This window comes from Anopheles stephensi, chromosome 3 (assembly GCF_013141755.1).
Source record: "Anopheles stephensi strain Indian chromosome 3, UCI_ANSTEP_V1.0, whole genome shotgun sequence".
Taxonomy (NCBI): Eukaryota; Metazoa; Arthropoda; class Insecta; order Diptera; family Culicidae; genus Anopheles; species Anopheles stephensi.
In genome coordinates, this window is record NC_050203.1 from 23,632,501 (window position 1) to 23,647,391 (window position 14,891).

Genomic DNA, 14,891 nt, shown 5'->3' on the forward strand with positions numbered 1-14,891 from the left:
CAGCATGATGACAGTTTTGTTTAAAATTAATACCACGCTGGGAGTTGAGTGTAATGAACCGAGTTATTGCCCCAAACGCCATATGTTACATTGCAGCACAGCACAACCGTAGGAGCGGGGTGGGGGCTTGCGTCCTTCGGTGCCCATTCACATGCGTAACACGACGGTCTGCGTTCAGAATGCTATCGGATGAGGACAGGTCAAACGCGTACCACCGTACCACCGTACCGGCCGCGGGCCCAAACCGAACGTACGCACGTACGTACTTAGCACGTAATACTTATTTTTGTCAGGGGCGCATAAAAATAGCGCCTTCATCAAGCGTTGGGTGGTGTGCGTGTTGCGCTGTATCGCTTTCGTCACAGTATGAAGCCTTTGTTCTCACCGTATGACGATGAGGAGGATGATGATGATGATGATGAATCCCGGTCCTCAACACTGAGCTTGATTACCATCCCCCCCAGGCAGGCAACCAAACATTTGCTTTCGGTTAATCTGTGTTGTCTTACGAGACAACAGCACATCACAGCGTAAGGTATTATCAACAATACCGGCTTTCCGGAACGGGTATAATTTATAATCTCGAGTAGGATTTCATACTATTTGTCACCTGATATACTTTACAGCCCCTTTTTTTATCGGCAAACGGAATGCACGGACCGACACACTGAGGCGAGAATAGTAGCCTCGTTCGTTATAAAAATCATCCTTTCGTATCATCTCTCGATGCATTTCGATGCCGGCATGAATATTTGTTGAACGACCGGATAAACAATCGGCGCTGTATAAATAGAACCATCACGAATGAAAAGTGTCCGTTTACCCGTGCTCCATTTCCTGGTGCATGCTGGATTCATCATATCCTTCCGAGAGGCTTGCCTGTTTTATGGTGCCATCACATGCTGCACTTTTATATCGTAATTTGGCTTCCGCACGCCATTTGCATGTAAAGGAAACGGCACATCACACGATTGCTTTTCATTAATTGGAGCCGGTGTGTGGCAGGATAGATTTGGCTAGTGTGTGACAGAGGTCGTGTCGGTCGGGAAGCATTCTCGTAGGTCGAGGTAAATATTTTCATCCTTCACACACGCCAGCTCCGGTGCAACATCGTTGGTCCTCTCGACTGCAGGCACGACTCTCTCCCATATTTACATGGCCTATTTTTTGTCTCCTTTCAATACGTGTACAGTCGGGTCGGGAAATGTGAGCGAACATTACACACGTGGTGGGAGGCTGATATGATGCGGCCACTACGACCAGGCGCACACAACCATTTGCACACATACAAAAACATACGGAGCATGAATTGGTCTGTGGTTAAATGGTCGACGCGGGTGAATCGTTCCGCACATTGCAACCCCCACCGTGTTATACTACCTGCGAACGAACAGATTGGTAGCAGCTTCATCTGTTTCTTATCTTACGGCGCCATTAGACCATTTCGGGGTCCAGAGAGCTCGCTGTGCACAAGTAAACAGGGAGAACAAAGACCGGGCGACAATCGAGTAGCAGCCGCATGGTGAGCTGGGGGAGGGTTGGGCTACATGAGTCCCACACTCGTACTCAAACTCCACGCGCTCCACGAATCATCGCGAATGAAGAAGACAGCGGTTCCACTGTCCACTGTGTCGTGGTGGAAAGCACGGAGCTTGTGTGACTTTCACGAACAAATATCCAGATTTTCGAAACCGTTTCATCTCGATGGAGCCACCTCAAAGTCGCGTTCCGCTGCTGATAGGTTAACCGCGAAGGTGTGCTGCTGCTCGAACGACCAAACGACAGCGGGAAAGGGGGCCTTTGTTTGATGAATGCTCGCTTCAGCGCCTCGCAATGGTTTCATTTATCCAGCACTGCTGACGTCTGGAGAACCAGTTTCCAAAACGCCAGAGTGACGACGCTGTCGGGCACCCAGAAAAGGGTACCGATTTTATTTATTCTAGCCATCGTTGGCCGCCTCCCGCTTGCCAGCGCTTCGCTCCGCACACCGTCATACACTACTGGGACACGTTGGCGTTTTGTTTCACCATATTTTCGCAGCTATTCTTTGCGGCTTTCTAGTATGGAAAGAGACTCTACTATCGCGCGATTCGTCGTACACAAGCAACTGATGAAACCGAGCCAACTCTATCCGTAACGCGAACGATGCAACCCTCCGACTCAAATACGTACCTTCTTCAGCGGGTAGTTCTGTGGGTGGAAAGAAACAGAGGAAAGAGAAAAATCTATTAGCATACTGGAACACAGAATGTAAAGCATCGGCAGCAGAAAGCTCAGTCTCAGGGTCTACCCCCGCTGTAAAGATCAATCGATCGTTCACGTGCTAATTGGAGCAGAGCAGAGTTAAGATTTGCCCATCATCCCGCCACACTTGAGGTCAACTGCCAGTGGATCTCCCCAAACGAAGACGTTGCAGTTTGACGTCAATGTTTATACGACGCTTTGAACAGCAGAAAAGGCAAGGAAAATCTTTTAAAAAAGAGTAGCTTTTCTTCATAAATCTACCCTTGCGGTTACGCACCATTTTCGGACACATAAGAGCCGGTGTTGTGCTAGCACTGCTTCCACAGCTACTGTCATTGCTAGACACCGTCGTATCTCATGAGGAGGAAAAATGATCAACCTCACACCAAAAGGAAACAACCATTCTTCGCTTCTGCTACTGCTGCCAACCGGTGATCGTAACCGTCCAGCAGCACAGTTCACCCAAAAATAGACGCTTCTCCACTTGAGGGCGGCAAGCGGCAATGGAAGGTCAGGTGGCGCTTAATACACAATCCTTCGGACAGTAGCCCGACGCCAACAGCATCAGCAGCAACAGCAAACAAACTTCCTTCACACGTTGCTCAACGGTTCGTTGTCCGAACTACCGGTGGGTAGAGAGCGTGGGGGAAAAATCCGTTTTCTTTACTCGCTACTGCTTCCCACCTACAGAGAACTGTACCTGCAGCGGAAGGAACGAAAACCAAGCGATGTTTGCTGTTCTTGTGCGTACACTCACTACTTTCCACTTCCGTCCAGTCGCCGAAAATCCAACCCCGGGGAAAGTAAAAACCCGGAGTGTGAAAAACTGCACAAAAGCGAAGGCAAAAGGCCGGTAGCCGTACAACTCCGGCGTTCGACAACACGCATGGACAACGCGCTGTATATTTATAAATACTACAGCACACATTACTAACATTCCCATCCTCTCCCGTTCCGATGATATGATATTAAATTATTGTTTCTTTATGATCGTGCCGCACTGGCCCCAGAAGCATGGCTGAGCGACCGAGGGCGCATGGGAGCGATCCCGGAAGAATGGGTTCTTCGCCCTGAAAGCAGGGGAATACGAAGGCGAAATCCTTCGAAATGACTCAAATTTAAACAGGCTAATTCACTTCGAGTCTGAGATTCTCGATACACTGACATATCTGGATCATTGTCCAGACCGTCGTCATCCGGCAGATATGCAAATAAAGCATAACAAACCAACATATGCCTGGACTAAGGGGGGTTCGTGGTATCCATCGTGAAGAGTATTACTCACCTATGGCCTTAAGCACACTTCGCAATGCCAATCATTTAATATTCTTCACTGCAAACCGCACCATTCAATGCACGGACACCAAACAGCTCAACTGTCCTTGCGATTGACGGAAAGATTATTTACTGGCCAGCCCTCCAAAGTCTACCAATGACCCGTGGTAGTAGGAAAGAAAAAAAATCCCCCCGAACTCATCATATCGTCCAATGTCTACGCAATGCAGCGGAGAGCCTAGTCTCGTCTGTCTTATTGTAAAGAGGAGGAACACGTGTCAAGTGATTTTGTTTTAAAAACATCGAACATCTGTTAATACACTTCTGTTGCCGGTTGTTCTGCTGGATGTTTCTGAGATTGTGTTGCGAACAGGCGGTGTTTCTCTTTCCCCAACAGCGTACGCATTTCTTTCGGCTTAGCTAAGCAGATCCACTGCCCGTGCTCTACGTGATCATAAACTATCGAAACACCATTATACTGTGGTGGAGAGGATACTTTTTAAATAGATTATTATAGGTGTATAATGAGAGAGAACTCAAAAAAAAAGGCAGCGCTATACAACTGATGTCGAGAAGGTATTTTCCAAGCAACAGAGCGCAGCCAAGCTCGATGATTCATTCTCATTTGTTCACGGTGAGGTTAGAAAAATGTGATAAATCATGCAGCCGAGCGTGGGTATCAAGCTTCTAGCCGATACCCTTCCTTCCGCTTATCGTTTGCAATCCGATCTAATAAAACCGTTGATCCACATCATCCTGAAGCAGTGCTTCCTACTCCGTCCCGTTGTTCAACCCTCTTCCAAGGGTACGCTGATCGATACGTCGATGGGTTAAGGTTTTCACACGTTCAAGGGCGGCACAGCAAGCGGAAGGGAATATTAATTTTCCACATTTTTAACACTTTCTTTCTACCGCCTCTACCCTTACACCGTCAGCGCTTTTTGGCACGCAAACGGAAGGGATGATTTTAGTTAATGACGTCATAAACCTTTCATCGAGATAGTTATTTTAAGTTCGTCTGGAATGTGGAACCCATGGTTTGAATATCTTCAGGCAGTAGGCCAAAGAACAGGTGGGTCAAGAGAGCGATTTCATTTCTTACCACTAAATAGCAATCCAGCGAATTAGTCCAGTCAACCTGACATAACTAACCAGTAAAACTACTCAACTCTATTAATCTTATTTTTTTGCCGAACTGTTCAGGAAAAGTACGTTCTCATTCATTTTTCCGGGAAGAGAAGAGAGATTTTATAAACACCCATCTTGTTCCCGGTAAAAAAATACATTTAAACTTTAATTCGTGGATCGATCAACGACCGAGGGGATGCGAGTTAGTTCCAAGAATTACGCACAGCAACAACATCACCGGAACGAATCTTCCGCACGTATCTGCTCTATTCTGGGTCGCTCCAATGCCGGTCGTACTAAAACAACAGCAGACGCGACCAAGAGCGATCGTTTGAAGATGGATTTTTATTATCGATCTTCACTTTATATCTCCCAGACCGAGCACACCCAGGATGATGCTTCGATGGCCACTAGGGGAATGATTTTAGAGATTCCAGACATACCAGACGCTCCACCGCTAATACTACTGCCTGAGAAAACATTAGCTTTGGAGCGGGTTTTTTTGTTGAAGTCTTGCATACACGCCGTTCAAATCTAGCCGTACCCATATATGACCAAAAACCACCAATGAGATGTGGGGGGGGAAGTCTCAATTTTCCGCTTTTGATTTATTTCATTGCTTGCAGCGCATTTTAAGCGATCCTTGACCGAAAGGGAAAACCTGTCCAGTTGTCACCGCACTTCTTCAAAACACCTGCCCACAGCAAAATGGCCCGGACACGGTGTGACGGGGCGAATTATTCATAAACTAACTTCCGAACCCCGTGTACGATACCCACCCCGGCGACGCCGCTACACCAACGACCTCAATTCGAATGCGTACACAAACTTGCGCCCGCACCGTCACACACGGGTTGATGGTTGGAGGTTGTTGCGCCGAGGGCAATGCCGACGATGCAGTACATTTCACGCGATTAGCAAATGGACGGAACACAAATGCTAGTGTGGTTGGAGGAAAAAAAAAACACAACGGGAAACCTTCTCATCCTTCGAACGAGTCTCCCGCCGAGCATGAGGAGTTCGACTCCGTTCTGATGGAGTCCGCGCGCTGTGGGTCATGATGATGTCGTTTGCCATAAAATGATTGAGATGACAAAAACTCTGTCCTCTGTGTGTGCATAACATCGATAGGGTCGGCACAACAACCATTTGTTGTTCGTACCACCCCCGAGCAAATGAGCTTTTAGGGAGAAACAGCTGTAACTACACTCCATCACACACACACACGTGCGCAGCCTCGTCGGGCGGAGTGGAACACCTTGCCGTTGGAGCGTCACGCAGTCGTCGGCGCGGTTGCCGCCTGAGTGAAGATTATCGTAAGCGAAGGAAGACGACGACGACATGGTCGGCGGTTGCTACTACACACCACACAATCACCTCGCGTTCGACAGAACGCAATCGATCCGCGTGTGCCCCCATACGTGTGTGTGTGTGTGTTTAAACCGCACGATCACCGGCAATAAGGGTGGTGGATGAGCACAGTAACGTTCTTTGACGTCAAAGCGATGCTCTGCCGATCGCGGTTTACTGCCACCCAGCAGGCGCCTTCGCCGTGGAAAAAGGGGTCCGTACCCCTACCACGATATGATCAAGACGTCAAAAGGGCGATCGTGTGAGTACCGCACAGCGCCACCGTCTGGGGAAGCAATGCTTACGCACGTGGCCACACAGTTTGTAATGCGCTCTCGCAAACCACAGTACCAGTCGGACGCTGATCGGTGAGAGCGATCGCTCACCGCCGGGCTGTACCAACCGAGTCTTTAAAACACATCCCTTTCTCCGTAAGATCCGTTGTGAAATGCTGGCAGCCGAAAATGTTACGGCTAGCTAGAGCTTGAGTCGGTGAGTGCCGATGAGTTCGGTATCCCCATTTCGCAACGATTACACACCTCACGCCCAGCCTTCTCCCCTCCTAACCTAGTAGCATTCGGGAGGGTGGACAAGATGTTTATAAGGGGAGCTTCTTCCAGCGAATCTCGTGATATCGAACGCGAATCACCTTGACCAACGCAAAACAGCCAAGGTGTGGATATACACGATCGATTAGCACCTTTCGCTGTTCCTTCCTCTAGTCCCCCGCCACCCCCCCGGGGGAGGACCCTGGGAGGACGGACAACGACGCAAACATACACACAAACACACACGCAAAGCGTGCATAACCGTCAAGGCAACGGTGAAGATCTCGAAAATAGATCACACCCCTGGCAGCTCACCCCCGAACCGTTTGGAAGTTCTTTTGTTCACATCACCGTTGTGTGAGGATTAGAGTTATGTCTTGCATCTGTTTTGTTGCACCCCCAAGCCTCATTTCCTATATCAAGGGCAGATTTACATTCAATATTGTTCTTCTTGGCCCAGAGGCCCGTTCTTTTCCCGTCAGTAACCCTTATAATAAAGCATCAAAATCGATTGTTCGGGACACGTGGTTCGCCTGTGATGACAATGACCAGACACAAAATGCTTCCTTCCGTACGGTAAGGTTACCACTCACTATCAATCACAGGCCGTCGGTGGAAAACGTGCTGTGTGACCGCCGGTTAAAGAGCTTTGCTACGACGCAGCAGTCCAGCTTTTACCCCGTCGTGTAGCACCGAGAGTGCAATTTCGCTTGACATTGTCCTTCCGACGACGACGACCGCCGATGAAAAGCGGCAGGAGGTGAAAACTTTCAAGTGGTTATGGCACTCATCCGCTCTATGACACTCTTCCTTCCTAAGCCGCCATCCCCTTTACCCTTTGGACGCGCGCCCCCTGTTTCGAAAGCACAACACTTATGCGCCACACTGAACTTAGCCCCAAAAAAGGGAACATCCTCCCAGGGCACCAAAGGATAGGATTTAATTTTCTGCCAAATGCAATTTTAACCCACAATTTGTGCTGCCCGAAAAAAGGGATGCATTTAGGAGTAATAAGATTACCCAGTTTATTACACTGCTCCCATTGTACTACACAGACCGGTGCTTTGTGGACTATGGACGGATGTTTACCGTTGGATACCGTTGCCACTATTGACCAACGGCAAATATGCACAATTGTTTTTCTAGGTTTCTTGGGAAGAAAATTGTACAGCAAGATGAGTAACGCCAACCCACTTTATACTACGTCGCCTCTGCGTTTGCTAATTACCGACGATTGATTAATGATGAAAAGCGGTAGCAGTACAGACGAACGAACCACCAAAACCCCATCGTCTAATGGCACCATCTCTAATTGGATTATCACAAACTCGTTCTATTGGCGTTTGGAAGAACGAATAGAAAAAAAAAACACAATGTGGCGTTCCGCTATCGAAACGCAACCGGAACGAAAGGGTCTGGATCACACCGCTCACAGCTGGGCAAACGGAGACGGTCGGCGCTACTGATAACCTAATCTTACAGCGTGCTATCGGCTCCCGATGTGGTCGCTATCGGCATTAATGCATTGTTAAACGTAAACCAGTCAAACGCAATATGAAGAATGGATGTCAACCCCCCCTTTGATCCGTTCGAATAACTCAATTATGTTGTTGGATCGTAAAAATTGTGTGTGTAGAGCCTCTGTTTCGCACCCCCAAAAATCGGCCACTTTGCAAGCCTGGGGAGAAGTTTAATGAAAATTTACAACGAAAAAAATTTCTTCCAGCGATGGAAAATAGAAAACACAGAACAGCTCCTCCAGCGCGAGCTCGTGAGCACGGCGCGCCAAGCAAATGCTATATTTAGCGCACTTCCAACGTCTTAAAATCGTGCCGGTTAATTGATTTTTCGTGATGTATTGTAATAAATGGGCCCTTTCGAGCCTTCTTTTTGAGGTCAGTCAGTCGCTGGGCCCGGGGGGTCTGGACCGGAGTATCCAGCGGGAGGAGGGAGGCCGATCGTCCCACGTGTAAACAACTAAAACCCAAAACAAATTACAAAGCATCTTGATTTGGTCGAACATTTTTGAATCATTTGGTAGTGCGTTGCCTCTGTCTGCCTGGTGGTTGTGCCGTTGTTTACTAAATCCCCCTCCCGGGAGCAAAAGGTAATGCCTATAAATTAAAATTTTCTTCCAAGGTCTTAACCGCCGCCCCCACCAACGGTCAATGTTGTGGACGATGGTAAAAAGGGAAAATATGTTTTTTAAAGGAACCTTTCTGCTACGGTGTTCCGCACGGTTCAAGGTCTTTTGCCGAGACGAAAAGAAAACCGATTACAAATACGGTACCGCTCATGTCGGTGTCTTGGAACACAAGAAAACGGCAGGGTTAACATAAATTATCTGACCCTTTAGCATACGAAATTGTCCCATCGCATGCCGAGTTATTATTCGAAGCGCAGGTGGTTTGTGGTGAGCTAAATTTTCAAACTCGTGCTGTTACTTATCAGAACCGAGCACCTTCGACTCATTTGCATCGAGACAAAAAAAAAAGGGAAACCTAATAACATACACACACCTTGAACACGCTAATAACATCCGCCTTAATGACCTTCTCGCGAATACCTTATCTCCGGTAAAGTAACGAGCACAGCGCGATACGCGGCGAGAGATAGGTATCTTCTCTGTTTTACCAAAAGTCTCATAACGCACCGCGCGTCGCAGTCGCATGGGAACGATGCGAAAGAAAAACCACAAAACGTTGCTCGATTTTCAAAAGGGGAAAAGTTGGCCACGCTGGTTTATAAGCCAACACCGGCAAACACACAAAACAGCGAGCACAGCATTTTCGTCTCGCCCGAATATTACTTCCGAATGTAGTAATTCGAACATGTTTGCCCTAAAGTGGGGAAAAAGAGGCCAGCTAGATTCATCTGACTCGATCGGGGTAATTCTAACATCTTCCTTAGAGGCACCCAAGAGAAACCTGAGACTGGCCGATACTAAAAGCAATCTAAAACGATAAGAAAAAAATCCCAGTAGGCATAACACTTACCATTAGGTCCATACTTCTTCTGGTATTCCTTCACCTGGTCGATGGTGAGACCTCTCTCCGGGTCGACGCGGAAGTGACTTAGGACTTCATCGACGGTCTTGCTATGGCCGTCCTCCATGGTGGGTGATTATTTTGTGTTACCGGCAGTTCTGCATAGAGAGAGAGAGAGAGACAGAGAGGGAAGAAGCGAAACAGACAAGAGTGCCATGAGTATGCGGTTGGTTCTTCCGGAGTCAGTTCATGAGAGTGGAATTTGATCCTGAAATTTTTCCCGATCACAAGATCCTCCTTAAACGCATTGTTGGTGGTGGTTTTGGTTAACGGTGGTGGGGTGGTGTTGGATTGATCAGCGGACCTAACCTACTGCCACAGCTGATAGTGACCGTGGGGTGGCAGACAGATCGCTGGCCCCGATTGTGACACATGCACACACACGCTTCGATTCGCGTTCAAGAAACGACCGATGACGATGGTGAAATACCACCCGGTAAAGCAGGCCACACTGTGCTATACACGTACGCCGAAACCCACTGGGCACCATTTTTGGAGTTCATTAACCCTTTTCCGCACTATGTGGCACTGTTGACGTTTGACGGATTTCTGCTCCGGCTAGCACTTTCCACCGGTGTTTGCGAAAAGTCAACCGTCTCGCCGTCCAACTAACCAATTCTAGAAAGCTCTTCATCGACAGAACTATTCGCGATACGTAGAACTAGCACCACCGTATTCCGTTGCTCCCGGAACTGACCGCTTTAACAAACATAACCTAAAAAACCTGCCACCCGAGGGATCTGAACAACTTCTTACACAGAATTGCTTGCTTCTTCGACTAACGGGTCACTTGGATTCCATCAAACAGGATCAAATCCTGTTTTTCTTCTGTGGGAAACTACCTCAGAACACTGCGACCAGAGCGAACCGTCTACTGTGATCGAAAGACGTGATAATCTACGCGAAGGAAAATTATCTCACGAAACATTCCTTCGCGGAACCGTAAGAAAGAACCTCCGTTCGCCTTCGTTCGTTCGCTCGCTCTTTTCGATAAACACTTACGTGGTGATTTGTGTATTGCGCCACGGTTACAGGGAAAAGAGAGGGATCGGAAAAGGAAACACGCATTCGCAACCCAGCCGTGAAATGAACGAAGCAGCACCAGCAGTGGCAGCAAAAAAAAATCGCACGCACACTCACACACCCAAACGCGCGTGGTGTGATCGAACACACACACACGCGCGCGCATACACAGGCACACACTACGGCGCCCCGCTCGCACACGGAATGGTTTTAACGGTTGGAATGAGTTGGCCAAAAGCCGTGACTAGCTGGCTGGTGCTGACTGCTTCAAGGGCTGCCTTTTACTGGTGGTATTTTTCATACACGAAGAATGTCCACAATTTTCGCGGGTCAGCGTTCCAGCGAGAAGGCCCCCGGGTCTCCAATGTTTACCGTGAAAGGGCTTTTACTATCAGCGCAAAACGTCCTTTTCCTACAATGCTCCACATCACACTTCTCTTGTATATGACACGTTCATATACACACGGACACACACACATACAACCATGCACGCTGGTAACTAAAAACGCATGATTTTGCTTTGCTACAGGAACGGATGGAATTGCATCGCGAGAGAGGGAAAAAATAAATAAACCCCACAGCTGGGGCACTCTACGTGGAAATCCCGTATCGCGTGGATTCAAGCCAAAGGGCTAGCGTGTGCGATTCTGGCACATATGAAAAGCAAAAAACTCGCAAACTAATCCCGGGGATACAGAGATAACGGCAACATTTTCTTTTCCCCTTCTTCCCACCACTATTACTAACCAGGATTTTAGTTTTTGCTATCGCTGTGACCCCGCTCAAGCGCAGGGAAAAGCGCACGGAGAACTGCAACGAAACAACAACTGCACTCCGCGCGCAACACGAGAAACAATCGCACAAGCACAAAGGACCGATCGGGGTAAGCCCGTTCGCTACGCAAGGAAATAAGCGACAAATTAGCTCTCGCGTTTTTTTTTCGTTCTATGCGACCGGATCTTTGCTTACTTTTTTTGTTCGTTCATGCCAGCTGCCAAATGGTGCACACTGGGACGCCCACCGGACAGGTGGCTATGTCAACCGGATGATAAATTCCTGTTTTGCATCATTTTTCAACAGTTAAAAACTGTTTAAAATTACTTTCAAAATAGAACAAAGAATTCTCATAGCTTTTCAGATCGTAATTGTATTATTTTGAACATAATGAAATTGGAAAAGCGTTTCAAGGTAGAAGTACTGGACCACTACATTGTAAACGCAATCATATGTCTGTTCCCCTAGCAGCGTGCGAGCGAAAATGTGTATGGACTGCTGTCAAAGGTTGTTTCGCTCGTTGTTTGAATTTAAACTGAACGCGGCTTCGCTCCTCATTGCTTCGTTTGGTTTTGTTTTCTATAAGTATTTCAGTTTAGTTTTCTCATTTTTAGGCTTATTTTAATCAGTTTCAGCGTTCTTATGGTAATTTCAAAAGGATTCTTATGCTTCCTTGATTCACAACTCTTTTTTTCTCTTCTGTAATAAGAATATTTTTCTTTTCATATTGCTAGCCAAGCTAAAAGGATATTATCATTTTTAAAGCTAAAAAATAGAACCCAAAGACTTGCAAAGCCTTTTTCATTTTTGAATAAACCAAGCATAAAGTCCACTCTGTCGGATTCGACTCGAGCATGTCTCACTGAAAGAAAATGCTTTTCAAGGTAGCGAATTTCACTCGCGTTGAATGATTTATGTTGCCGCTAATGGGGTTTTCCCTAGTTTGCGCGCAGACGGCCAGCAAATGAGGGCTAGCAATTTAGAGCAGCTTAACATTGCTCTACAAATTACACCTCCCCGTGAGGATGGCTGTCCGTCCCTTCACGAACTGCACTAATTTAGCTCACCGATAAAGCTACAAACAGCCACTGTTCAAAGGGCTGAAACTATTTTTGGGACATCTGTCTGACACGCCAAACCAGTTTATAGAAAAGAAAGCAACACACACACACGCGCGCGCATACACACAGCCAAAAGTAAACCTGCCATTGACCGATTCCGTTTGATCGATTTTTGATCACAGGGAGGGTGAGGTTTTCTTCGGGGGTGATCAACAGCGTTGTTCTAGGAGGGTTGCTTTCGCCTAGTGGGCGATGTTGTTGACGTCCAGATGATGAGTTTTCAGTCATTGGCGGCGCAATTAGTACGAAAACGTTGTGCGATTTCGTTCTACAAAATTGATCAAATTGTTGTGAAACTGCACAAGATCATTCATGGACATTAGGTTGGGTTGCGATATGTGAAACCCTTGCCAGAAACACTTTTCCATACACTGCTCCGTGAGTTTGTAAAAAGAAAATCTCTCACAATTTTGAATGAAAAGCACCAATGTTTTTAACAAATCCCAAACCACTTTTTGATAATTCACTGTTTTATATGGCACGATCCTCATACAACGAGCTATTCCGCATTTGCAAGAACCACGGCGAAACACACTCACCAAATGTATCTGCACGATCGTTATGTAACAGAGCACTTGAGCAGCCAACTAGTCGCGGTCAGTTGGTGCCGTTGGGGCTCTACACGCAGGCGGGTAAAGACAGTGGTCACAAACGTAACACAAACGCAAGGACAGTAACGCACTGGCCGAAACTGTGCGCACCAGCGAAACGTTCGTGAACAACTGAAGAGAACCTCTGCCCGAGGATCAGGCCGATCGGCGCAGAAAGTATCTCCGAGCGTGGCGCATTAGTAGACGCCGGAAAATTAATCCTTTTCTCTCACTCTTGATACTCTTGGCCAAAAACGGGGGGACCAAAGCGGTTCTTTTACGTGTAGTTTTGTTTCTATCCGTACCGTCACTTGTGGTTAATTTTTCCAAGGGGAAGAAAAACTGCTCTACCAACCTGTAGGAACAATCCGAATCCACTGATCCGGTAGTATCTGACAACTGAGAAGAAGCAAAAAAAAAAAAAAACTTCCCACCCGGACCAACACGATCACAATTAAGAGAGAAAGACAGTCGCTCTTCTACACGTCCGGAGAGGACCGGATCAGATCTTCATTCGGGACATGCGCAGTAGGCCGCCAGCCAAAGTCCGGCCGCCGCTACAAGTTTTGGCGGTCCCCAGATGGCCTTTTCAAGTCAATGCAAGTCCCCGGGAATGGGGAGGTACCACTTTTAGAACGCTCGGCAAACGTACCCAGGAGCTCGTCGTTCGTGCTGCTTCCATTAGGCCGATGTCCACCAAACATGATGGACGCTCGGGGGGTTTTTCGCTACATTTGACGCTTGTCTAGCGCTGCTATTGATACAGTTTCAACATTTCTTCACCACGGCCATGTGGTGAAGCGGACCGGTTCGGCTGATCGAACTGCGTGAAAATATAATCCAAAACCAGTACCCAGTATGAGTCAGTCATATCGACTTTCCGATATTTTTTTCTTCTCCTGCTTGTCGTAACATCAAAACCCACTTGAAATCTCTCACCGCAAGCACGGAGCACCGATCGCAGCGAATCGGCAAACGAAACACCGGAACCGTATTTCGCAACGGTCGCGGATGGAGTTTTCCGAAATGGTTGCTCCCCGGCAGCCATCGGTCAATTATTTTTACCCAATCCCAGGGTCGCCCCGGTTAATATTAGAAGGTGCAGATAAATTATTTTAAAAATAAAATAATCCCACCCTCGTTACGCTGCTTAACGCTCTCCGGGTGCATCGGAGTAAAAATTGATGCCGGTAAATTGGGCCAGCCCATAAGCCAGAAGTGCAGAATGAAGTTGAAAGGCAGCATTAAGGATAGCTTCTTTGGAGTTTTGGTGTTTTTGATCGACAGAAGTAGGTTAATGTAGAATTGCCGGAGATCGTGTGCTAATCTGGCTTAACTTCCTTTCAAAATCTCGTAACGACAAAGAATTTTTAATGTTCAAATAGTCATAAAACTTCCAAACATTTTCGTAAGCAGTTTTGTCCGCCTGTCTTGTTTCGCGTACAATGCGACCCAGAGTGTTCACATCCTTCCCCAAGAAGTGCTCCAAACCGTCTGGCAAGCAGGGGCAAGATCACACCACGGGTTCGAAAGTCATAAAAATTGGCAGCTTAAAATTACAACGCACGCCCCTGGAACGGTTTCGACGGGAACGTTCGAATGCGAGAGGCGGTCGAAGCAATTAGAAAATGATTTCCATTGCCATTTGGAATTATATGGTGGATGATTTTGCTTTGCCTGCCTTGCCATTAGGTCCCCGTCCCTATGTGTAGTGTGGGACGTAGTTTTGATGTTGGAAAATAAATAAATAAATATGGACGATCGTGTACTTGAACTCGGGGCGTGAACTGA

At 47.3% G+C, this 14,891-nt stretch overlaps 1 protein-coding gene across 9 annotated transcripts in view; it reads right to left on the reverse strand.

The window, feature by feature from the left end:
- The window catches only part of LOC118511320 (calcium-transporting ATPase sarcoplasmic/endoplasmic reticulum type), a 30,500-nt gene that overhangs the window by 12,427 nt on the left and 3,182 nt on the right, over positions 1-14,891 (reverse strand). For 7 of the 9 annotated variants that reach the window (XR_004906141.1, XR_004906138.1, XR_004906139.1 and 4 more), the window contains exons 2-3: positions 9,542-9,690; positions 2,173-2,190 (exon numbers count right to left, since the gene is read on the reverse strand). Coding sequence is in view for 5 of the 9 variants with exons in the window: in XM_036054242.1 (XP_035910135.1) it covers positions 2,173-2,190; positions 9,542-9,659 (136 nt within the window). In the remaining 4 variants the exon portion in view is untranslated. Of the gene's footprint in view, positions 1-2,172; positions 2,191-9,541; positions 9,691-11,362; positions 11,558-13,049; positions 13,231-14,891 lie in introns of those variants that run through there. The other 2 variants (XM_036054241.1, XM_036054239.1) reach the window with 2 other exon arrangements.